Raw genomic sequence first — 26,685 nt, 5'->3', positions numbered from 1 at the left:
ACTGGTTTGGCTTTTCATTTTCGGGGGAATTAATTAAAATTGTGGCTATTAACTTTGGAGCCCTGGTGGTATAGCTAAGCATGGGGCTACTAACTGCAAGGCCAGTGGCTCAAAGCACCAGTCTCTGCAGCAGAGAGACGAGACTGTCTGCTTCTGTCGAGATTTACAGGCTCATAACCCACTTCTGTAATGCCGCTGGGAGTTGGATCCATGTGACAACAGTGTTTATAATTAAATTACTTTGTTTATCACTCTCTTATTTCAAAAGAAATAAAAGACTCCCATCCTTTATAAAACTGATGAAAATCAATTCTAGTTTTTGGCAGCTGAAATTACTAATGGAAGACCCTAGATGTACCCTTTAATCTGTTAAAACCAAGAGATTCTTCTCTCAGAAGTTTAAGCGATGCTAGTACATCTTGCCTGAGTTAGAAGTCCCACCTCAGTGGAACAGTGAAGTTAGCTTAGCTATTGAGAGGTCAGGTGATGGTGAGGTGAAAACTTACTGCCCATGAGGACCCAACTTATTTTTTCTAACTTTGATTATGTGACTTGAAGTATAATTGACAAAATTATTATCTGATAAGGGAATAGAATTGACTAAAGTTCTAATGGGACTTGGATGTAGACATTGGATGTTGTTGAGAAGCTTGCACAACTATCCCACTAATTTACACCTCACTTCAAATTTATCGACTATATTTTTTTTACTTGAGAAAGATGACGCTGTGTGCTTCTTTGCAGATTTACAGCTTCAGAAATTCTGAGCAGCATCTACACTCTGCCCTATCTTGGGAGAAAGATGAAAATTTCTACTTCCATAGGAATATAGAAACTCACCGGGGCAGTTCGACTCTTGTCATCGGGCCGCTATGTGTCCACAGCGATTTTGCTTCTTATTGACTACGATAGGCAGCTACCCCAACTCACGGCAACCTTACATGCAATAGAATTCAGTGTCGCCCGAGACTGTGTCATTCTCATAGTAAATGGCATGTTTGAGTCCCTCTCGGTGGCTGTTGTGCCAATTCATGTTATTGAGGGTCTCCTTTGCCTTCGTTGGCCCTCAACTTCACCAAACTCTTAATTCCTCTAGCAGTTGACTCTGCCTGGTGACATGTCCAAAGCCAGCAAGTCCAACAGTGTTGTTTTGATCCGTAAGGTTTTCATTGGCTCGTTTGTGGGAGTATAGCACTAGGCATTATTTCCTTATCTATCTTAGTCTGAAGGATTCTCTGAAACCCATCCAACCTGACTCTGCTGGTACTTGAAGTACCACGGTCGACAGATTGACAGGAGGGTGGTGGTAACAGTTATGTGCTTTACATAAATCAGTCTGCCGAGATGTAATTTTGGGAAGAATTCATTCTAGTATTTCAACAGAATGGTTGTTAGAATCAAATGAGACTGTAAATGTTACTGGGTTGTTTTTTTTTCTTCTTTATGCCCTCTGGAATTAAAGTCTTATAAAACATATAAATAAGATAAAACTAATTTGCTCTGTTGCAGTATGCACATTGAAATTATCTACGTCTTTCTCAAGAATCATGCTTAATACATATCTTTTAAAATATATGGATGTTGGATTAAGCCACACCGAAGTTGGATATTTTGCAGTTTAAAAATGTTAACATTTAATCTATGTCTTAAGAGTTATATAAGCAAAGTATGAAGATGTCGAGTTACCCCCCCCCCAAATCAATGCTAAGTAACTCAAGTGTTTGAAGGGGCATTCATGTCTGTGACTATGAGCGTAAATAGGGTACAACTTTGTTAGGAAACAGCCTTTTCTGAGGCTAGCTATCAAATTATCCTAATATAGGTCTCTTGACTCAGATATAAAGATACGAGAAAGGGTTTATCTATACAGATTTTTGTTTGCAATATTAAAATAGAAACAACCTGAAATCCAGGATTAGATAAAGCTTGATATTAACAGTTTTAGTGAAATTTGCTGCTTCTGTGTATTATTATTTGGGCACTAAAATAACATGTTTTCACTGAACAAGGAAAGATTTTCATGACATTGAATAAAATTAGCAGGTTAATATACTTGCTTAAAAGCTTTAGTCTAAACAGGTGTAGTCTAAACAGAACATATTTAAACATGTCCCTCAAGTTAGGGACTGCAGACTGTTCACTTAGTAATATACTTTCATTTGTCTTGTTAGGGCCCTTTCCCCAAAAAATCAGAAGTGTCTTCTGAGGGGATCTGCAGGCTGGTTACATTCAGAGCAGAGAGCTTAGCTCCAAAGGTTGTGGTGACACTCTTGAGGAATCCCAAGTGACTTCTTATTAAACGTGCAGTTATAATTTATACACATTTTGCCAGGGGCTCAAGTGTAAGGCACGTGTGTTGAGAATGATGATGGCACCAGGTGTGCAAATGTGCTTGACACATGGATGGATGGATGGATTGTGATAGGAGTTGTACAAGCCCCTAGTAAAATGATTAAAAAGTTTTAAAATACCCCCCTAAATTGTACAAATTTCATTTATATGTCCTTGAGTGTTGTAAACTGTGTACCATGTGTTCAAGCAACTCTTACATGTTTCGCTTTGTTTGGTATTTGCTTTTTATAATAATAAAGGAAACCAAGAAATAGCTTTTAGCTTCTTGGTTTCCTTTATTATTGGGATATTCTAAACAAAGGGAAATTTAGTTTTGTTGAAGGTTTTTAGCCAACACAGTATTTGATGGAGGATCGAGAGGTGGCCAGTGTCGCCTCCTCTTGCATGTAAGACCCAGTGAGGTCTGATTGGCTGAAGGTAAAAGTCGACTCAGGACTATGAATGGAGTTACCCAGCAGCCCTGGTGGCGTGATGAACCGGTCTGGTTCAAACCCATCAACCACTTAGAAGAAAAAAGATGAGATTGTCCTCTCCTGCAAAGATTTAAAGTCTCAGAAACCCAAAACGATAGTTATCCTCTGTTTTGAAGGATCACTATGAGTGGACAGCTGGTTGGCAGTGAGTGAGAAGTCGACTAGGCCAGAAGGGTGCAGGCTGTGGTTTATGCTGCCCAAAGGTACAGATTTCATGATCACATTGAGAATTTCTCTCTCAAATCCATGTCCCTGAGTGCAAAGCAAACTGCCTCCCATTAGTTAGGGCACTTTGATCTTTGGCATTCTGGTTTACCAAGACCATAAAATGTTTGGTTAATTCCGGATTGTTCTTCCCCACTATTGTATTTGGGCTTTTTTATTTTTATTTTTTATTGTAAAAAACGATTACTGGAGTTTTTTATTTCCCCAAATCATAAGTAAGTAGTGGCATTGATATTTTTATGGCAGCGTTAGTTTTAGGAACAAAAGTCATATAACATAATTTCATAAAAGAGGCCTAAATCTGCTGATAAAGACTGCTTAGAGTGTTTAAAATAGCTTCATGTGAAAGCAAAATACGGGAGATTTATGCATTTTATTTCAGAAACAGGTAGCTGCTTCCTCTAAGCTATATAATTATACATATATTTAGATTATCTTTGAAAGAATACACAAAACATTAGTGAAATGGTTCCTTTGAGGATGGAATATTAAGGTTCACTGATGGGCCTTTATATATACATATTCAAATTTGCTTAATCGTGTGTATGTATTAACCTTTAACTTTATAATGAATGTTTTTAAAGATGTCCCGAGCAAACACTTATTCATATGGTATTGAGACTTAGAGTTAAAAGGTATTGAGACATCTTGGAGTAAATTGTGCTGAAGTGATGACAGCTGATCTCTGAAAGTTGGTGGGTGACGAGAGCATGAAAAGGGGGTTCATTTAGGGTCTCTAGCCCTAACTGAAGGTCATTCTATGATAATATCCTAGTTTTTCACTGTCTCCCCCCGACCTCCCTAGCCAATCTAATGCTTTAAAGCAATCTCTGATCTAAAAATGCTTTGATTAATTTTTCTTTAATAAAAATGTTTTTCTGGTAAATAAGTCCCAGTTTGCCAGTCTGTCTGTTAACGTGATTGGTAATAAGGGAAGGCAAAGTTGGTGGTGAACACTGCCACACATTGGTATCTAATTCTATATCAGTTTTATCTAGAATTACAGTTAGTGCCCATAGCTTACAAGGTAAGCAGCACGTTAGAAATGGATTGCTGAAAGTGCAACAATAGTAGCATAAGAGGGACATACTGTGATCAGGGCCTTAATACTTGATTCCTTTTTTGTGATTTAGACAGGAACTCTTTTTTAAAAAAGTCTTCCTCAGGAACAATAATGGGAGTAGTGATACCATCAGCGTAGGAGGAAGGTAGGGGAGACAGGCTGACGTATAATCCCCACCCCTTGGGGGATGAACAACAGAAATGTCGGCGAAGTGAGACAGTGGATGGTGTAAGATATGAAAATAAAAATATATTTATTAAGGGTTCATAGGGAAGAGGTGGGGAAAGAAAGAGGACCTGATACCAAGAACAAGTAGAAAGAAAATGTTTGAAAATGATGATAGCAATCTGTGTAAATGTGCTTGATACAATTGATGTGGATTGTTTATAAGAGCCATAAGAACCCCCAATAAAATGATTTTTTTAAATGTCTTAAAAGCTTATGAGGTTTTAAGTAAAATGCTCTTCAACACAGAAATGAGATTTTGTGAGGCATCATTTGGGCTTGTTCTCTTTCAGAAATCGAGCTATAGCAGATTATCTTCGCTCAAATGGCTATGAAGAGGCATATTCCGTTTTTAAAAAGGAAGCTGAATTAGATGTGGTATGTTTTTTTAATATAACTATTCATAGTAGATGAGTGGATTTTACTTAGGCATCAGTAGTTGGCAGTCAACTCCATTCTCCTCATTTGTTTTTTGTTACTCTGTCATTAAATTTGTTTATGGTTTTATTTTTCACATAATCAGATTTTAAGTAATCTTTTGGTCTATATAACTTGGATTCTCATAGCTTTTATTTATTTACTTTGAGTAATTATCGCTTTTAGGTAATTGTCATTTTTTTCCTCCAGAATGAAGAATTAGATAAGAAATATGCTGGTCTTTTGGAAAAAAAATGGACATCTGTTATTAGATTACAAAAAAAGGTAACTGGGATATATTTTAAAATACATATTAGTTGCATTCCGTGAGCTCCCACAAACGTTGTAAACATATGAAAAAAATTTGTATATCCATTAGTACTTACGTCTAACCAACTCACAATACATTTTCTGTGCATTATGAAACTTTTGACCTCAGCTTGATCATTTTTAATACATGAGCCTACCTCAAGTAATGGGGATGGGCTGGTGACTGAGTTGAATCTGTACATCCCTGATTTCAACAGCTTAGTCCTGACAGAACTGATTGGCACACTCAAAAAGGAAACACGTGGAGCCAGGTGGTGCTAACCTTAAAATGTGTCTGTAGATAAATCATCTTCATCTCTTGAGCTTTTCCATTCTTTATCTGTAAATACTCTGAAGTCACATTTCAAGCTTAAATTGATACTTTTAGTACGTAAAATTGAAATAAGTAAATTAACCTTGAAATAACAAGTTAATCCACAAAAAGCTCTTAGAAAAGTGACTAGCACATAGTAGGTGTTCAATAATGTTAGCAGCATTACTATTAGCATATATAATGTAAATGGTCATTTGGAAGGAATTTACTAGAAGTGACTGGCTGGTTTAGAAACAAAGGCAAGTTCACTCCTCTTTTTCTAAATTAGTAGTAGAAAATACTATGACCAGAAATAAAGATTTGAATTCCTTGGAAGTTTATAGTTAAAACAATTAACGAACCAATTTTTTCTCAGTTTTCAATTTTGTCATACCATTATGATATTTTGGTGTTATCATAGATTATCTTCAAATCTGACTAAGTCTTTGGAAATTAATTGTGTTCAAGTATCTTGTTTCTATGCAAAAATATAAAAAATAATATAGCAGATGTTCTTATTAGAATCTATAAATAACTGCATGTTCTTTCTCAAGGTTATGGAATTAGAATCAAAGCTAAATGAAGCAAAAGAAGAATTTACGTCGGGTGGACCTCTTGGTCAGAAACGAGACCCAAAAGAATGGATTCCCCGTCCACCAGAAAAGTACGCCTTGAGTGGCCATAGGAGTCCAGTCACTCGGGTCATTTTCCATCCTGTGTTCAGTGTTATGGTCTCTGCTTCAGAAGATGCTACAATTAAGGTAGGTTTGATTGGGGGGTGGGGAGGGAGGGAGGGAGGGTGTGCGTGTGTGTGTGTGCGTGCGTGTGTGTGCGCGCGTGTGCGTGTGCAAAGGGTGATGGTTAGAGGCAGATTTAAAGTTGAGCAGGGTGAAGATAGTCAGAAGATCCTGAAGGTGAAGATGCAGACGGAGGGACTGCAGAGAGACCCTTTGAGACTGTGTGATTGGTGCTAACCTTAAAAGACAGGCTTAGAATAAAATTTCATTGTAGCTCCTCAGAGGCATGCTGCCAAGGAATTTCAGAAAATGCAGAGCTATAGATTTAGTGTTGGGAAGTAGATCACCTGGAAGAATTCTCATTCTTGGTGAATGAAAGTACAGTATACACCTTACTCAAGGGTGATATGTTATAAGACAGGTTTGTAAAATTAGTAATTCAGGGATGAATATATACTGCATTTAAATTTGACTCTCCTTGACATACTTAAGACTATCTTTGATTCTAAATTAAATGTCCTCTTTTGGGTGTGAAAATGCTGGAGTTTTAAATTTTATAAGCAGCATATTTCTCTCATGTTTGAATTTTGTAAAGTAAGCAAATACATTTTAGTGCTTTTGTCTTTAACCAGACAAGTTGTTTTATGATACACGCGTGATAAATGACGACAAGATAATTGAAAGGGTTAGGTAGATTACTCTGAGGCAGTGGTTCTCAACCTTCCTAGTGCTGCGACCCTTTATTACAGTTCCCCATGTGGTGGTGTGACCCCAACCGTAACATTAACTTCATCACTGTCATTTTGCTACTGTTGTGAATTGGGCAACACCTGTGAAAGGGTCATTTGACCCCCAGAGGGTTTCCGACCCACATGTTTCAGGCATGTTTCAGTTTAAATCTAGAGTTTGTTGCATTAGTTGTGGTATAATTAAGTGAGTGGATTTTATATATGCACACATACATAAATTTCACATAATAGGTAAGCATAAGACGATAAAATGTAAACATATTGACATATTATTTCAATTACTATTTATTTTTACTACTTTGCATATTGCCTACCATTAAAAAACTCAGATTCTATGCATCGCAATAAGAAAAAAGGGAAAAATTATTGAGTAGCTGTCCACATATGCTACAGAGAGATTAAAAATAAAAACTAAAAGACATGGGTTTAGTGCTGAGACATCTTTGCTATTAAGCAAAGCTACAATCAAATAGTAGAAAGTGAATTAAGATTTTATGATAGTAATGAATGGTGATAAAATAGAAACAGTATATTGGGAATGACCATTTCAATACTGTAGTACATTCAGAAAATTTGGGATGGGTGGGAAATTAATCATATCCTTCATGTAAAAAAATGTATGGGATAAGAGAAGCCTGTGAACAGTTCAATGATGAGTTACAGTTTTCCAAGCCAAAAAAAGGAGGGAGGAGTTCTTTATCATTGCTGAATCAGCAACTTCCATCTTACAAGGGCTGCAAATTGGAAGGAGTCTTAAGTTTAAATGTTTAGTTTAAATGTTTAGTTTAAATTGGCTGCAATAATTACACATCTGATACATTAATATGTTACTATTTGTCAGATGTATGTAGACATGAATTAAAATAGTATTTCATGCTAGTTCTTAGCATTGTGTACTAAACTCCAACTGTTACAGGTGGGAGGGAAAGTAGACATTTTTGAACAGGTTTACCCTTTAAATAGTTTGATTTTGAGCAGTGGCTTTAAAAGTGTGGACAACACTTGTTAGTAATCCATTTTACTACATCTCAAATAAGCCAGGATTATAAGAAACTTTAAAGCACACACACGTGTGTGTATAATTACGCCACAGATCACCAAAACTAGTGGTTGGTTCTTACATTTAGTTGTTAATTAAATGTGTACACATGGTTGTTACGATAAAGAAAGTAGTATTACAAGGGGGACTTCAAAAGGTTCAAGAAAAATTCCATTATTTTAACACTATTTTCCCACCAGCTTTTTAAACCTCTTTTGTAGTGTAATTCATTATTAGTTTGACTAAACCGATTGTAGAAATATTTTTCTATTTCTAATGATGGTATATAGAGACTGTAGGGTAGGTTGTGGTCAAGAGTGCAAGCTCTGGGCTCTGGTGCTAACTATACTTCCCTTTCCTCCTTCATGACACGAATGTAGTAGCTACTCACGAGGGCTGCGTTTTAGGAAAACTGCTCAGCACAGTGCTCAGCACTCAGTAACTTAGCGGCTGTCTTGGCATCGCGCTAGCACCGCTAACACATCCGTGTCCTTGGGACTGTGTTACTGTCAGCCATTTACTATCATAAATACTGCTGTTCTATTCTTAATCATTTTATTAGAGGCTCATACAATTCTTATCACAATCCACACACATCAATTGTGTAAAGCATATTTGTACATTCATTGCCCTCATCATTCTCAAAATATTTGCTCTCCACCTAAGCCTCTGGCATCAGCTCCTCATTTCCCCCTCCCTCCCTCTTCCCCCTTCCCTCATGAACCCTTGATAATTTATAAATAATTATTTTGCCATATCTTGCCCTGTCCGACATCTCCCTTCACCCACTCTTTTGTTGTCCGTCCCCCAGGGAGGAGGTCACACGTAGATCCTTGTAGTCGGTTCCCCCTTTCCAACCCACCCTCCCAGTATCGCCATTCACACCACTGGTCCTGAAGGGATCATCCGCCCTGGATTCCCTGTGTTTCCAGTTCCTCTCTGTACCAGTGTACATCCTCTGGTCTAGCCAGACTTGTAAGGTAATACTGCTGTTCTGTTCTGCTGTTTTTATACCTAGTTTCTCAGTATTTTGTCAAATGAAATACTTTTTATTCCTTCAGTGTAGTATAGTCAGACTGTGTCTAAATAATGGCTTTGAGAGAAATACTGTGCAAAAAATATGAAGCACACAAGCGAAGTTTTTGCAGTTTTGTGATGATTATCTTGGGCAAAGTGCTTGATATGTGCCTGGCTCTGTTTTCTCAATTGTGGGGGAAGGCTTGTTAAAAATACTAACACAGTAAGGTAAAATAGAGTAGCAGAATAAATGGTAGCTGATGTTACTGTTAAAGAAAATATTAAATTATGTTATGGGAAATAATTTCTTTTTGTGTGTGTAAATAATTTCTTGTGTAATAGTAAGTTCAACAGGATTGCTCTTTTTAGAGCCAGCCAGTTACATAGCCTTCCTCAACATCTGACTGCAGTACTCAAGGGGAAATGACAACTTGGACCAAGTCATGATACAATTTTTAATTGGACCGTTTAAATTTTTGAATTGTTACTTCTGAATGTCGTTTGGAACTAACAAGTAAGGTGTTGCCAACTTCAGTATACATACGTAAATAGGAAAAAAAACTAACATATTTGTAGGAAAATGGACATGAACAGAGAAGTTATGGAAAAAGAAAATATTGGCAGACATAAAACCATTCTTCATCTCATAATAAAAGAACTCCCGATTAAAATCATAATATATGTCAATTCTGCCAGGATACTTCTTTACTTTTAAGTGAGCATTCCCAGTGATGATAAGCGTTTGTCAGTTACATTTGATATAATATATTGGAAATGTAACTTACTGGATGGAGTACATGAAAGACTTACAAAGTTGAAAACTGTGGACCCCTGTTATTCTTGAACATAGATGTAAAATTTCTAACAAGTTATTCACAAACTAAATACAGCAGTCGATAAGGAAGATAATTAATACATCATGAAATAAGGTTTATCCCAAAATGAAAAATTGGTTCTAGAATATAGCTATGTGGTCAGTATAAAAATCATATTTTCTAGAAATTAATGATAAATAATTTAAATTTTAAAATGCCATTTATGGTAGAATCCAAAAACTCTAAAATACTTTGGCATAAACTATATATAAAATTAAACACACGATACTTTCCATGTAGAAGTGCTAGAACATTTAATGCTAAAAAACTTATTTGGGAAACGCATCTATGTTTTGTGTAAAGAAAATATCTTTGGAAGGTAGATTATTTTTCTTTAGTGTGTTTTGCATAGTTCTGAGTGTGTGTATGAATTTGCATTATTTATTTTTACATAGATATGTACGTCCTGAACATTCCTTACAAAGTTTGCGTTTATTAACCATTACCCTAATGTTGAGCATTTATATTTCTGTAAGTTTTCAGAATTCCCTAAATTTTCTGGGTTTCCCTAAATTAGTTGCTATTCAGCCTCCCAGAGATCAATTTATGCTTACCTTGAGAAACTAAAATCAGCCATATGATCACCAGAGTGAACATTTAGTACATTCTTGAAATTTATTCCTTATGATGCTCATTCTTGATATTTCATACTTTTATGCAAATTATCAAAATGATTTGCGATTTGTTTTTCAATCAGATAATTAGGTAATTTAAAAATTAATTATCTGTCCTCGTGAACTTTGTACTTCACCTCTTAGAAAGCTAGGTTCTACTATTTTGCTACTCTTGCTTCCTAAAATTGTCGATGAACTAACTACTTGTCATAACCTGGGAAACTTTTATTTTTAACTCATTTATATGTCTTGTCTGCTTCCATGTTGAAAAGGTACTATGTCTTGTTTGGCTTTATCAGCCTTACCACTAGCACAGTTCGGTATATGGTAGATACTAAAGGTCTGTGTTAATAACTGAAACATTAGTTTGCTTTATAAAAATATATTTTATATAAAGACCCAATTTATTCTTGCAGATGTGATATTTCTGGGACTCTTCATCTTTTGCTTGTCACTTTCAAATACTGAGTAAGGTGGCAGACCCAACCTCTGAGTACAACTGTGATACTAACCAGGAGAGATGGATGAGTGTTTTAACTAGTTTTCTCTTTATTTGACAGGTGTGGGATTATGAGACTGGAGATTTTGAACGAACTCTTAAGGGGCATACAGACTCTGTACAGGATATTTCATTTGACCACAGTGGCAAGCTTCTGGCTTCCTGTTCTGCGGATATGACCATTAAACTTTGGGATTTTCAGGGCTTTGAATGCATCAGAACCATGCACGGTAAGGGATGGAGAATAGGTTTGTTTTACTTTTTGCCCCTGATGGTAGGAGTAGCCAGAAGAGCAACATTTATTTAGGTTCCCTGAGTCCCAGCTTCACAGGGTGATGTATAAAGATTAAGTGACAACTTTACATAAACAGGTGTATGAATGCCGACTACTTGGGGGATCTTTTATAGTAGTTTTACTTTTAATAGCTATGTTATTCCCCCACAATTTATTATTTTGAAAAATACAAAGCCTACAGAAGATGTACAAAAAATAGTACAGCCAAAGAGCCTGTGCCTGCAGTTGCTGCCATGTTGTCACATGTGCTGTCTGCTGAGTTGTTTGAGAATTCATATAGATGCTTGTACTTTGTTTACAGGAGCCCTTGTGAAGTAGTGGGTTGGTGGCTTATTGGGTTGGTTACATGTTGGGATACTAAGCATATGATCAGGAGTTCAAAACCACCAGCTGCTCTCCAGGAGAAAGACAAGGCGCTCTACTCCTGCAAAAAGTTACAGCCCAGAGATGGTTCTACCCTGTCGTGTAGGGTCACTATGAGTTGGAATTAACTCAATGGTAGTAAGTGTGAAGGCGATATTTTTTTGTTTGTTTGCTTGTTTCTATTAGGGGCTCATACAACTCTTATCATAGCCCATATATACACACATCAATTGTATAAAGCACATCTGTACATTCATTGCCCTCATCATTCTCAAAACATTTGCTCTCCACCTAAGCCGCTGGCATCAGGTCCTCATGTTTTCTCCCCACTCCCCCCTCCCTCATGAACCCTTGCTAATTTATAAATTATTATTTTGTCATATCTTGTCCTGTCCAACGTCTCTCTTCACCCATTTTCTGTTGTCCGTTCCCCAGGGAGGAGGTCAGATGCAGATCCTTGTAATTGGTTCCCCCTTTCCAACCCACCCTCCCTCCACCCTCCCAGTATCGCCACTCACACCACTGGTTCTGAAGAGATCCATCCGCCTTGGATCCCCTGTTTCCAGTTCCTATCTGTGCCAGTGTACATCCTCTCGTCTAGCCTGACTGGCAAGGTAGAATTGGGATCATGATAGTGTGTGTGTGGGGTGGGGGAGCGCTTAGGAACTAGAGGAAAGTTGTGTTTTTCATCGCTGCTACATTGCACCCTGACTGGGTCTCCACTCCGCACTCCTCCCCTCATTCACTATGGTGAGATTTTTTTGTTCTGAGGATGCCTGATAACTGATCCCTTAGACGCCTTGTGATCACACAGGCTGGTGTGCTTCTTCCATGTGGGTTTTGTTGCTTCTGAGCTAGATGGCCGCTTGTTTACCTTCAAGCCTTTGAGACCCCAGATGCTATATCTTTTGATAGCCAGGCACCATCAGCTTTCTTCACCACATTTGCTTATTCTCCCCCTTTGTCTTCAGCAGTTGTGTCAGGAAGGTGAGCATCATAGAATGCCAATTTATTTTTTTTTAAACATTTTATTAGGGGCTCATAAAACTTATCACAATCCATGCATATACATACATCAATTGTATAAAGCATATCTGTACATTCTTTGCCCTAATCATTTTCTTAATTTTTTTCTTTTCTTTTTTTACATTTTTTATTATTTTTTTTTGTAGGTGTATTATTTTTTTTTTATTTATTTTAACAATTTATTGGGGCTGATACAATTCTTTTCACAGTTCATACATATACATACATCAATTGTATAAAGCACATCTGTACAGTCTTTGCCCTAATCATTTTTTTCTCTTTTCTTCTTTTACATTTTATTAGGGACTCAAACAACTCTTACCACAATCCATACATATACATACATCAATTGTATAAAGCACATCCATACATTCCCTGCCCCAATCATTCTCAAGGCGTTTGCTTTCCACTTAAGCCCCTTGCATCAGGTCCTCTTTTTTCTCCCCCCCTCCCTGACTGACCCGTCTCCTCTCCTAAACCCCTCTGTGAGGGAATCTCCAGTGGTCGACACTTGGGCCTCGGGTCTCCACTCTGCACTTTCCCCTTCATTCATTGTTGTGTGTGTGTGTGTGTGTGTGTGTGTATATATATATATATATATATATATATATATATATATATATATATATATATATATATATATATATATTCTTTTTTTGCATGAAGCCTTATACCTGGTCCCTTGGCACCTCGTGATCACACCGGCTGGTGTGCGTCTTCCATGTGGGCTTTATTGCTTCTGAGCTAGGTGGCCGCTTGTTCACCTTCAAGCCTTTAAGACCCCAGACATTATCTCTTTTGATAGCCGAGCACCATCAGCTTTCTTCGCCACATTTGTTTATGCACCCGTTCATCTTCAGCGATCGTATCATGGAGGTGTGCAGCCAATGATACGATTTTTTGTTCTTTGATGCCTGATAACTGATCCCTTTGGGACCAGGCAATCACACAGGCTGGTGTGCTTCTTCCTTGTGGGCTTTGTTGCTTCTGAGCTAGATGGCCGCTTGTTTATCTTCAAGCCTTTAAGACCTCAGTCGCTATCTCTTTTGATAGCCGGGCACCATCAGCTTTCTTCACCACATTTACTTGTTCACCCGCTTTGGCTTCAGCAGTTGTGTCAGGAGAGTGAGCATCATAGAGTGCCAATTTAATAAAAGAAAGTATTCATGCATTGAGGGAGTGCTTGAGTAGAGGCCCAAGGTCCTTCCGCCACCTTGATACTAAACCTATAAATGTAGACACTTAGATCTATTTCCCCATCCTCCTATATATATTTGCATGTACATGTCTTTGTGTAGACCTCCATAAATGCCCTTTGACTCCTAGCTCTTTCCTCCATCTCCCTTGACTTTCCTCCTGCCCCACTACCATGCTCCGTCCCACCTGGGCTACAGCTATACCTCTTCTCTACACAACCTTACCCTTGATCATTCCCCACCAGGACTGCCACTCCCCCCTCACTACCATTTTGGGTCCCGTGTTGTTCCCTTGTCCCTGTGTTTGTTAACACCACTTCTTTACCCCCACCCCCACCCCAAAGGGATTGTGACCCACAGGATGAAAACCGCTGCTTTAAGGGATTCTCTGTTAATAGAATCCTAATGGTATAGTGGGTACACACTGGGCTCCTAATGTCACGGTCTGCAGTTTGAAACCACCAGCTGTTCTGAGAAAGATGCAGCTTTCTTGGAAGCCCACAGGGGCAGCACCACCCTGTGCCACAGGGATACGACTTGGTGGCTGAGAGCTTCTGTATTGGGGTTTCTAGTGTGGCGTTTCAGAGAGACTAAGACTGTTTCTCACTGGGTGCAGATTCCTTTCCATCACTACTTATGTCACTAGAGGGGAGTGTGACACGGTAGTTGAGAGTTTTATGTTTCAGAAAGTTTTAAGTATCTCCTAAATGATTGCGAATGTTTTTGTATATGGAAGCTGCCGGGCCATTTATGTATGATTGAAGGAACAGGAAATTTACTGTTTTTCTCAAATGAGAAGCTGAAATCCTGAAACAGAAAGTGTAATGAAGTGTGTGAGCCCCAGGTGGCTTGATTCCCCTTGAATGTTGTTAGGTCATTGTGAGATCTTGTTGTGGACACTATTTTCTGAGGTTGTGTGGCTTTGGGGAAAGATTGTGGGGTTTAGCATTGGATTTGTAGGTTCAATTCCTACTTGTTTACTTTGACATTAGACATTTTAGCTTCCCCAAGTCAAAAGGTTATTATGAGGATAAGACTGATTGAGATCCTGTATCTGATGTTTCGATTGGTATATGGTACATAAGAGGTGCTCACTAAAGGATATTTGTTGTTTGCTTCTTTAAACATTAAATGTGACTAGGTTTTGTTAAAATAGATGTTCATTCAATGTGCTTGAGTCAGCTGTGTGATTACACAGAGGGTGTTACTTCAGGGATGTGTTTTCCCACCCACGTTAAACTCACTTGGAAAGCTTAGCATTCTGGCGAATCTTTCTAAAATCTCATTGATGTTTCTCTAAGTCCCCTGTAGTTTGTGATTCTGACTTGAAGAAACAGTAGAGTCCTTGTGACCATTAGAGACTATGTGAAAACTGTCTGGGGCTTTTGCTGCAGACGTGCAAGCCCTTTGAAAATATGAATTCGATCATTCTCTCCTTGTTGTTCTGAAGAGCATTAACAACAAAAAGAATTAATAGCCATTGTGTAAAATACAGAACCAAATCCTCATTTAAACAAACACTCGTTCCGTCTTAGCTTTGTAAATCATGTGCCTGTCTGACATTGGACTGCGTACCATGAGGAATGTGTGATTGGGTGTTTTCTTGTTGGGTCACATACAGCTATTCAGATGCGGAGGGCTCGTGAGTATTAGAGCTCGTACAATCCTGATGGCGCCTACAGACTGACTTGTTAATTACTAGTTCCTTACCCTTCATAAATGTAAATCCAGGTTTCTTGAAAATTCATAGAAAGCCCAGTTTCGTATAACTTATTCACATTTGGACGATTTTGTTTAGTAAAGGTTTCTATGATTGTTGTAGCAGTTTTTTGCATGCCCTCATATTTAGAACTTGTGTAATGTTTGAAATCCCATGGTGCATGGAGAGTAACACATGCTTCATGTGTGTCACTTACATGCATTGCTGTGTTGTTTTAGGCCATGACCACAATGTTTCTTCAGTAGCCATCATGCCCAATGGAGATCATATAGTGTCTGCCTCAAGGGATAAAACTATAAAAATGTGGGAAGTGCAAACTGGGTAAGTTTATTTAAACAGATATCAGCTAAAGTGTGTGTGCATGTGTGTGAAATTGTGTTGTGAAAAGGGGTTGTGAATGACCCGAATGATGACTATGACCTTTGTATTACAAACCTTAAAACTGAGTTTTCTAACAGACATTACAAGAGATGCTGCATGTCCTTTGGAGCCATTTCTATGTAATGGCTTAATTTCTCTGTGGTCTTCTTTTAGGTAATCTCTTTGGGGGTTTAAGTTAAAATGTAAAAAGCATTCATTGCAGGTGTGCTCTACTAGGCTGGATTTGGCTGTACTTAGAATTAATTATACATGATTGCTGTAATTAAACCTTAACCAACCAGTTTTACCCAGATTAGTAGAGCATGCCTTTTTCCCATCACGGCTAGAAATTTTTTTTACGTTTGTTCGGTGTGTTTATTTTTATAAAGATTTTCTTTCTAGGTTTTATTGTTTTAGCTGGCTTCTTAATGCTACTCTTGTCAACTTATTGTAACTGGTCTGTTAGCTTTCCAGCGTATTTGTCACCATCTTTTACTAGCCAGGATTGTACATTTATTCTCTTGAATTTCATACAATTTAACTTGATAAGTCATTCTCTTTGTCCAATGCCTAGCTAGCTTGTAACTCCTTGGAGAAGTGGCCCAGTGGTTCCCATTTGCCGTGTGAATTGTTTCTTTCATTGGCAGCTACTGTGTGAAGACATTTACAGGACACAGAGAATGGGTACGCATGGTGCGGCCAAATCAGGACGGCACCCTGATAGCCAGCTGTTCCAATGACCAGACGGTGCGTGTATGGGTAGTAGCAACAAAGGAGTGCAAGGCGGAGCTCCGAGAACACGAGCATGTGGTAGAATGCATTTCCTGGGCTCCAGAAAGCTCCTATTCTTCCATCTCTGAAGCCACAGGATCTGAGGTACTTACTGTATGTATGGCTGTATTGTTGATAGCACAGCATTTTTGTCATGCTTCTGATTGTCCATCCAGGGCTATTTTTGTATTTAAAACTCTGCCTCCTGGAATTCTGAAGCATGAAACTCTTCACACACCAGTCTACAGGTGCCTATTTTTTTAACCAGTGATCATTATTGCTGCTAACTGACCCTTAAATTGACCTGTTATACCGATTGGGGGTGGGGCGCAGGGCAGGATTTGCTTGGAAAATGAAAGTGTTCCTTTAGATAGATCAGAAGTGCCATTTTTATAAGAGCATTTCTGTGCAAAATGAAACTGTGGGAGCGGTGTAACTTATATTGTAGAAAATAGCCTTTATATTGAAAAACTTTCATTGGTAAGTTTATGAAGAGATACCATTCAGTAATTAAATAATTTTTTAAATGAATATTTCATATGGAGGCTTCTAATAGTCTTGCTAGGAAGCCCTAGTTGAATCTGGAGATTTTCTATTTCCTCATGATTCTTAATTTGTAGTCTTCCTTCTCTATGATTAATACCTTAATTTAGAATGTTATTTCTTTAAATTGCTTTTTAATGAATGAAGGAAGAAAATCGTTCTTGACCGACGGGTAACACATTCCAATTCATTTTACTGCCCTCTAGTGGTGGTCATTTAACTATATGTCAAATTTGATTTGGGCTTGACTTTATATAAAAACTGGATTAGAGGAGCTGATACCAAGGGCTCAAGAAGTAATCAAATGTTTTGAGAACGATGACAACAGATGTACAAATGTGCTTGACACAATGGATGTGTGTATGGATTGTGATAAGAGTTGTATGAGCCCCTAATAAAATGATTTTTTGTTTTTTGTAAAGCTGAATTAAATGGTTTTAAAATCCTAACAGAAGTCTTGAGCATTAAATTTGTCATCTGGTTATAGTATAGAAAACAAATCTTTAAAAAAATTTTTAAAAAAACAACAAGAAATCAAATCCTAGCCTAAGTAGAGATTTTCTAATTTTATATTCTCTGGATTCTTCCTCTGTAGCCTAGATACAACATTGAAAGCCTCGTTTGTCCATTTTGCTTGCAAAATGCTGTACTTTTTTAATTGCCATTTTACAAAGCTGGTCATTGCCATTTAAAAGCTATTTAAAGTCCTTACATAAAATTCTTCTGGGGGAAACTTAACTCTTATATTTTCTGTAGACTAAAAAAAGTGGCAAGCCTGGGCCGTTCTTGCTGTCTGGCTCCAGAGACAAGACTATTAAGATGTGGGATGTCAGTACTGGCATGTGCCTTATGACCCTGGTAAGTTTGCCGTCTAACTGCTGCTTTGCAGCTGCGCCGTGTTGACCTTCCCGGGTTAGGTGTATTACATACTCGGAACCCTTCCAGGGTTTAAAAAGACTTCTTTAGAAAAATACTTTTTTTCTAATGCTTTGTCATCGTATAATGATAGGAAATTTGTTTCTGTAGACCAGTGGTTCTCAACTTTTAATGCCGCTACCCTTTATTACAGTTCCTCATGTGGTGATGACCCCCAACCATAAAGCTATTTTGCTACTTCATCACTGTCATTTTGCTACTGTTATGAATCAGGCGACCCCTATGAAAGGGTCATTCAGCCCCCAAAGGGGTGGCAACCCACAGGTTGAGAACCACTGCTATAGACTGTCATGTTAGCTAGAAGTCTGGAAAGCCATTCCACTTGTGGGTGGAGCTCCTAGGTTACTGTATCTTGAAAGTGTGCATAATGTCAGTTATGAAGAGGCATATATAGTTTACTGTGTTTAGTTTTATTATGAATCCTGTTCATTATCACCAGTCTTCACATGATGCTGAGACAAGTTGATTGAGGCTTTTTCTGTGGAAATGTTTGTCTCGTTGTTTAGCGCACCTTGAATTAAGGAGTTATAATTTGGCAGCCATGCTTGTTGAGAGATTCCTTTGGTGACTAGCCAGATCCTAAAGGATTGTCGCATTGTGGGGTTTTTTTGGATGAGTGTTCTCAGAAATTTATTACAAAGTTAAGCTAGAGTAGGTTTCTGGACTTTTGATTTACATTATATTGCTGTAGCAAAGGATGATCTCCAGTTAAAATTGGAAAGCATGCTGTCCTCTGTAACCCAAGTCGGCACTAATTTGCCCTGGAAGTTTCTTGCTCCCCCTTTTTTTGCTTCATTTTGGCATGGCCACAAGAAATGCTATCTGACTTCAGTTTGTGACCTTGAATAAGGGCAGTGCCAAAGCTAGAGGTTTTGTTGCCTCCGTTGTCTTTTACTATTGCCATGAGTTAAAGTAACTTTGGGGGTACGCCGTACAAAGGCAGTAAAACAATTTCCATTGTAGAAAACGTTTGTTTTTAATTTACTTACATTTAAGTAGTCATGTATCTAGTGACAAACCTCTTAAACTACAGTTCTGAACCTTTTACCTCTGCTTAAATGAACATATCGAAATATAACAGGTTTTGTGCTTTTTAATGAAAACGCTACCATGCTTTGTAGCAAACTAACTGACAACGGATGTGGCCCTTTCTCTTGTCGGCGAATGCTCTGCTACAGTGATGGCAGAGTTTTACTGCACAACTAGGTGCACGTTGTTTCCTAGTATGAATGACTGACAAGAGGGAACGACTGGGGTGGCAGAGGTAATGTAGATAGATGGGGGGTGCAGAATGTTATGGGAATGTGACTGGAACCACACATTTTCTTTACAAAACAATGGATTTTATTTTACAACGATGCCATTTACACTGTTAACTTACAAATGAAACTGTTAGCGATCTATTTACAGAGTTGTGACATTTAACAGTATGCACGTTTGAGGGGCTGAGTTTGACACAGCACAGTGGGTCACTTGCTTCATTCAGTCTGACAGTCTCCGCTGCAGTGTTTGTCTGTACATTTCATGTTCACTGGGAAGGGTGGGGTGGGCTGTTCAGAAGCTTTCCGTAGCTATGTGGAACAGAGGCCGATGTTTACTTTCTAAGAATTTATTACTGCATTTATATTTATTACTGAAGTAATGCCTTCATGAATGAAACAGGCTTACTAGGATTAGTATTCATTTACGTTCATGTCAAATTGATGCGTATGTGTAGAAAGGAGTACTACGTAGAAAATTCCAAGGTTAGAAGGCATAGAAGAAAATGAATTTGAATGTGCATTTTTCTCATTAAATGGATAAATGTCAGCTTGGATGGTAGGAAGTAAATGTAAATGGTTTCTGTAATTTTCACTGAGGAAATTGAAATGCATTAAAATAACACATCCCATAAATCTAGTGTTAAAATCCCCCTCCTCAGCTTTTGTTTGGAAACAATATGTCCCCTAGAGTCCCAGTTGTTAAGATTATGCCTGAGTGTAAGTGTGTGCTTGCGTGCATTGTGCTGAGCCATAGGAGAGATGGCTAGAGGCACCGCGGTTCTTTGTCACCAATAGCTTAGCATGTAACTCCTGAAGACAGGGTACCCTTCAGTGTAACCACAGCACAGCAGTCATACTGACACATCCCTATTCAGATTTTTGGTAGTGATCCCAGTAATATCCTTTTTGTTTTTAAGGTGGGCCATGATAACTGGGTACGTGGAGTTCTGTTCCATTCTGGGGGAAAGTTCATTTTGAGCTGTGCTGATGACAAGACCCTACGTGTGTGGGATTACAAGAACAAACGATGCATGAAGACCCTCAATGCGCACGAACACTTTGTTACCTCCTTGGGTATGTATGTCGCACGCACCAAGCTTTCGAGGGATTAGATTATGGAGGGCCAGGCATAGAAAAATGTTGACGTACTTTTCCAGGTGAGAAATGACCCTGTACTTTCATGGCACGTGCCAGACTCCTCACACGTATTTTAAATGCTCTTCCTTTAACTGTGTCTCCCATCATTAGCCTTAAAAAATGTATCTTCTCCATTGTTCAGCATTTTAGAAACATGAATTAGCAAGTGAAAACAACCACTCTGCTGGTTTGTAGTTTCTGAAAGGGAAGCGCTTGCTCAACCTGTTGCTTTCTGGCAGCTAACATGACCTTGTGCTTGGGACTCAGAGAACTGTGTTTACGTTTAATAAGCTGCCTGCCATCGTCCCTTAAATCTGACGCCAGCAAGATAGCATTTAAAGGTAATATTAGTGTGATGGCGTTACGATGAAGTAACCCGGAGGTGCTGTGGTGAAGCACCTGGCTGTTCTCTGAGAGGATCGTGGTTGAGGCCCAGCCAGCTGCTCTGTCAGAGAGCTACCTGGTGGTGTGCTCCTGTAAGCTCACAGCCTTCCTGGAAACCCCATCGGGGCCCTGCTCTGTCCCACAGGGTGCAGGCAGCTCCTTGGCACACAACAGAACGTGGAGGATCTAAAATAGTAAACTAAGGATGATACATTTCAGGATTGTTAACCAGGTTGAAATGTGAATATAAGACATTAATGCTAAGTGTTCAGTCAACGTGGCTGTGTGTGTGCATTTGCAGGGAAGGGTTACCGTAGGACTTAGTGGCTGAATCTCAACTTCTCTAACTCAGTTGATAAGGTTTTCTCTCCCTTCACTTGACACAGTTTAATAACACCTTTCAGGTGTGTGCATTTGTGCAGAACAAGAAGTGGATTCTGTGGCTTGGGCTTGCTGGTTTTTGTGACTCGTTACAAACTGCCTCTGACCCAATTTGATTGTAAAATAAGCCTTTTCTTTTTCTTTCAGATTTCCATAAGACGGCACCCTACGTGGTCACGGGCAGTGTCGATCAAACAGTAAAGGTGTGGGAGTGCCGTTGATTGGTCCTCACTTGGCCCCTCCTCCCTTTCTTCCTCTGGATGCACTCTGATGATACCATGGTTACCCCACTGAGCTCTGTTTAAATAAATATTGTCCTTTCATGTAAATTATTCTGGATGTAGATTGAGCTTATTAAATGTTACACACAAAGTATTCATGCATGGTGAATCCAAATTGTATACTGTAAATTTACATACGTTGTCTAGAAGTACCATAGGGTTAAAAACCTGGGCTGGCATTGGTCACACCAGGCCTACAAAGGCAGATGTTGAATAAATTGAACTAGGGCACTAAATAGCTAAAAAAATGTCATTTTATGTTGGATTATTAACTCCTGTTTTTCTTTCTCCCGTCTGTTGGTGCCTGACGCGATGGCCTCATTTGCGGGAAGTGGGTGGTTCTTGGGGCTTTTTCTGAGATGTGTATCTATGTAACATCACTTAAGTGTGCTTACTAAGTCTACGATTCAAGGTCTTCTCTAAACCATCTATGTGATTAATGGGGATTACACATTGGAAATTTTGTAAGGCCTCATTTGCCAAATCAATAGGTTGTTTGTTTTGGCAGCCTAGCAAATAACACCTAGTGGTGTGTTTATGTAAGAAAATGACTGTAAATCACAAATAAGAAAAATCTCAGCATTTATTAGCAAGTCATTTCATTTGGGGCATAATGGTTTGTAAACAGGTTTGAAAAGAAAAAAACACACCGTAAGACTAAATGTTTCGTCTCCACACTAGCCATACTTCTGGTTTTGTCCTCCATGCAATGAAACTGCCCAGTGATGTGACTTCCGAGTAGAACCTGACCTCCCCACCGTGTGTGTCTGGTACAAGTCACTCTTCGTTTCTGATGTTTTAGGGGTGTGCAATGTGCGTTACACGATGACGGAAAGTGAGAAGGCTGTGTTGGCCTTGGTTTAGGGGTGGAAGAAATATAGCAGTTGGTTTTTAAACGTGAATCCGATACCAGTGTTTGAACTGTGTTTAACGTACAAGCTTAAAAGAATTACAGGGTTTACTGGAACGGGCATACAGATGTACTGTTTTCACCTGTCACTGCCATCTTAGATAAGTCTAGATGTTTTCCACACACATACCACCATCCTGTGTTCGGGTCCTCAGTTCTCTAAGAAGTGCTAAGACAAAGACTGGATCCGGCTGTGGAATGGAATACCATGCTTTAGGACAAAACAAACCCTTGGCCCTAATGCTTCTGAAAAACAGCTGTGGGAATTTCTCCCACCTAAAGGAAAATCACGAGTTATTTTTCTCCCTGCCGGTCCGCGCAGCATCTCACGCATCCTGCCGTGGTGTGTGTTTTGATCCAGGGTCGGTACAAGTCAGCTTGCTGAAGAGAGTCTTTACCCATAGCTTTTGGAATAATACTCCGTTGCAGATTATTAATAAAGAACGCCATTGCTTAGCTAACCAACAGGTTTTTTGGTTTTGGTGTTTTGTTGTTTTTTAATTTCAAGAAAGTTACTTGAAAAGTTAACAATGAAATAACCATGACAACCTAACAGTGATAAATTTATTCTGAATTGCATTTTATTTGTGTAAATGGTTTTTAAAACGTCCTGTTGAGTATGTAGCGGGAACGTGGTTCCTGAAGAGACAGAGGGTGAGAGGCGACGTCCTGTAGACGCACACAGAGTAGGCCTCCCATTTCCTGGACGCAGCGCCAGGTCTAGCCTGTGTTTCTTCCTTTCTGGTGGGTTGTTTTTTGTTTGTTTTTTAATAACTCCTGAGAGACCTCTCTGGAAGAGAGCGTGTTTTGAGAAGTAATGGCTCTATGTAAGGACAATACATTATCGCTTGTTAGTTCCATAAACACAGTGGACTCGCTTCCAAGATTGCGTCACAGCCTTGCTGACATTAGGGCTCCTCGCCTCCCCGTGTTAGCTGTTCGGACGGAATGTTCTACAAAAGCTGTGGGGGATACCTTTGTTCTCGTTTGCTGCTATATCCTGTCCTGTTTGGAGAACTATAAAGACATAGAAATGGTGCATCTTCACATTTGTTTGTACATGTATAAGTGTCTTGTATTTTAATTCATTTTTAGCATGTAGCAACACATTGTTGAAGGGTAAGCCACAACATCTAGAAATCACTCATGAAGAAGAACAATAAAGGGAAAAAGGTACCGATTTAAGAAGAAACAAAGCTGCTTGCCGAGTTTCGTCCCCATGCAGCCTACAGCGACTTGCGAGAAACTGTAGTCTCTGTAACAGTTACCTTCACTGGGGAGATTAGCCACAGCCTGCTGCCTGCTTAATGACCAGACATCCCCATTCATGAGCAGCCGCGAACATTGAATCTCAGGGATGGTCCGCAGCCGGATCCAGATTTAACAAGCCCTGTTTGAATAATGAAGGAGGGTGGGGGAGAGCCATCCATCCACAATCCGGAATCGATTTGCAAAGGTTTCCTGTACTGTTGTTGGACACTGCCCTGTTGATGCCCTTTCCTTTCTGTTCTCTCTGTCTGCTGTCTAGCCCTGTGCCTTGCCTGGGACAAGTACAATGATGAGGTTACTGGTTTGGATTGTAAGTAGAGGAATTGATGAATTGGTTTAGAGGTTCACTGCTGCTTTGTCACTTTCACAACCAAATTGGCCATCTACTTAAAAAGCTGGTAGAACTTCCTCCTCAGATGCTTGACTTTCGTGTGGGTGGAGATGAGGACAGACATTCCAGTGCCCCCTACTCTGTCGTGCCCAAGAAGCCCTAGCTGCACTCTTGAAAGTGCACGCCATGTAAGCTGTGGCTGAGCCATCACCTGAACTGTTGTCTCACACACAGCTTGACCTTTAGGGGATTAAGACCGTCGTGTTGTGTCTATATGTGTGGTGTGACCAATGGTGTGCCCAGAGCACTCCTCGCAAACTCTCTAGTGTTAGCAAGGCATCCCGCCCGGGCTGTGGAGTGCTCCCTGTAGTCTTTCAGCTTTGGCTCTAGACTCACCAGTCCCCCTGCCAGCGCCCTGTCTCCTCCTCGCTTTGTTTGGGTTCTGCGTGAACTGCCAGGTGGTATCACTCAAGAAATAGTTTTTGGGGTTTTTTCTTCCCTTATTTGAAGAAGGGGGGGGGAAACAATTTAAAAGTAAAGGTTATTTTGTTGACAGTGGTGGCTTGATTATCCTTAAGTGACTCAAGTTTTTTAAAAGAAAAATTGAAGGAAAAGGCACTTAAAATGGTTACATTTTCTGTCCCGCTGTATAAGTCCAATATGTTAATTAATCTAGATGTTGCAAAGATCTCCTGGTAGAGAAGCGATTTGTACAAAAGTGGTGGGAAAGACTTGGGTGGATTTCCTTCCGGCAGGGTCGGGGGAGGGCGAGGGGGATTGACTGGACTTGAACTAGCCTATTCTCTTTCCACTCTATCATGTAAGTAGCTGCTTTCTTGACCTGCCTACCCTTCAGGCATCCCTAAAGCTCACTCGGAAGATGTTAGCAACAAACCCCAACTCTTCGGAGCTCGCACTTGGTCTGACACAGACGTGAAGGCAAGCGCTGATACCATAGAGTAAACATTGGAGAGAGGTGGTCATCGGAGAAAACAGTTCCCCAGATTGTAAGAGTTACCTGAAGATATCAACACAATTTTAAAATCAGTAAAGGAATGTATATAATACTGCTCTTGTGTTTTACAGTAAGATTTGTTGCTCTCAGACTGTGTAAAACAAAATTTATTCATGTTTTCTGCATATTAAAAATCTTATTGTACCAATTGGTAAACTATTAAATGCTATAAAACTAGACGTGTTTTGTGTGTTTGTGCACATTTGAAACTGTTGGAGGTTGCGCTCTGAGAAACAGGACTAGTCACTATGGCTGGGAAGAGTTGGGAGGGCCTGGGTGGAGGCAGTTAGTTGTTGAGGGCGGTGCTAGGGATGTGCTTGCTGCCCAGCAGGCTGAGGGTGGACAGTAGTAGCTAAAGACTGTTCAAAGCCACACCATCACCAGCTCCTTTTTGACCATCTATAGCGGACGCCAAAGAGCTCAGATCAGGACTGACTCGCAGTGGCCGCTCCGGAAGCCAGGGCTTCTCTTGGAACCAACAGTTCTCGCCACCCCCTTATATATGTAAAACAAGTGATTTGTCCTGTCTTGTACTCATGAAGATTCTTAGTATCCTTCGTGAGGCTCTAATGCTTTGCACGTATTCCTGCCCTCACTTGGATCCCCAGGCTGCGGCCCAGCTTGGGGCATTCACGCAAGCTTGTAGCCCAGTGACTTTTATTTCCTGCTGGCAGAAGCGACTCAAGGTGGAAACTAGGGCCCAGAGCACAGGTGGCTAAAGGATTTAGATTCTTGTCTGACCACCTTGGCATTCCTTACAGGTCCTTTCTCCAGGCAGCTGAGCCCGACACAGGCCCAGCTACTTCCCTGATGTGCTGTTTCACCCCATTGTCAGCCCCGTGGTGTCGGAGTGGATAAACGTTGCCATCCTTCCCTCCTTTAGAAGGGTTGCCCCTCATGAAGTGATAGCACAGTAGTACTACCCTGAATGGGCTCCAGCTGCTTGGTTATTTCCCCTCATTAGCGATTGACCTGCTTAAAAACCAAACTCACTGCCATTGAGTCAATCCTAACCAATAGCAACAGGGTGTAACTGCCCGAGACTTTCAAATCTCTGGGCACGCTCATCTCCCCCGCACCTTGTCCTGTGGAGCGGCGGGTGCATTTGAACTGCAAATCTGGTTAGCAGTTCAGTGCATAGCCCACTAGGCCACCTTGGCGCCTCCGACGAGCTTAAAGGAGGGTGTACGTTACTTCCGTTGGAGGCTTTCCGTTTTGTAGCTGCCCCAGTTAGGCTTGCCTTCTCTGCTTGGTTTAGAGCAGTGGTTCTCAACCTGTGGGCCGAGACCTCTTTGGGGATCGAACGACCCTTTTACAGGAGTCTCCGATTCATAACAGCAAAATGAGTTATGAAATAAGCAAAAATGTTATGGCTGGTGGAGTCACCACAACATGAAGTATATTAAAGGGTACGGCATCAGGAAGGTTGAGAACCACTGGTGACGGGCAAGGGAACACCAGACACATCAGGCTCCCTCAGGTCAGCACCCCCCACCCCCAGGTGACAATACCTGGAAGACCCTTATAGGATATTCCATGAATCAGTTTAACCCTTCCCTCAATACTCAAATTCAACGAGATTGGGATGGTGGAGAGAG

At 39.9% G+C, this 26,685-nt stretch overlaps 1 protein-coding gene across 3 annotated transcripts in view; it reads left to right on the top strand.

The window, feature by feature from the left end:
• Positions 1 to 21,613, top strand: part of PAFAH1B1 (platelet activating factor acetylhydrolase 1b regulatory subunit 1) — a 65,477-nt gene extending 43,864 nt beyond the window's left edge. For all 3 annotated transcript variants that reach the window (XM_075561186.1, XM_075561188.1, XM_075561187.1), the window contains exons 3-11: positions 4,632 to 4,716; positions 4,966 to 5,040; positions 5,932 to 6,138; positions 10,969 to 11,137; positions 15,726 to 15,828; positions 16,515 to 16,743; positions 17,938 to 18,039; positions 20,297 to 20,453; positions 21,429 to 21,613. In XM_075561186.1, the coding sequence (XP_075417301.1) occupies positions 4,632 to 4,716; positions 4,966 to 5,040; positions 5,932 to 6,138; positions 10,969 to 11,137; positions 15,726 to 15,828; positions 16,515 to 16,743; positions 17,938 to 18,039; positions 20,297 to 20,453; positions 21,429 to 21,502 (1,201 nt within the window). In that variant the 3' untranslated portion in view covers positions 21,503 to 21,613. The remainder of the gene's footprint in view (positions 1 to 4,631; positions 4,717 to 4,965; positions 5,041 to 5,931; positions 6,139 to 10,968; positions 11,138 to 15,725; positions 15,829 to 16,514; positions 16,744 to 17,937; positions 18,040 to 20,296; positions 20,454 to 21,428) is intronic.
• Positions 21,614 to 26,685: the final 5,072 nt, after the last annotated feature.

Source organism: Tenrec ecaudatus, chromosome 10 (genome assembly GCF_050624435.1).
Source record: "Tenrec ecaudatus isolate mTenEca1 chromosome 10, mTenEca1.hap1, whole genome shotgun sequence".
In the NCBI taxonomy this organism is placed as follows: Eukaryota; Metazoa; Chordata; class Mammalia; order Afrosoricida; family Tenrecidae; genus Tenrec; species Tenrec ecaudatus.
This window is presented reverse-complemented; position numbering and strand designations above follow the sequence as displayed.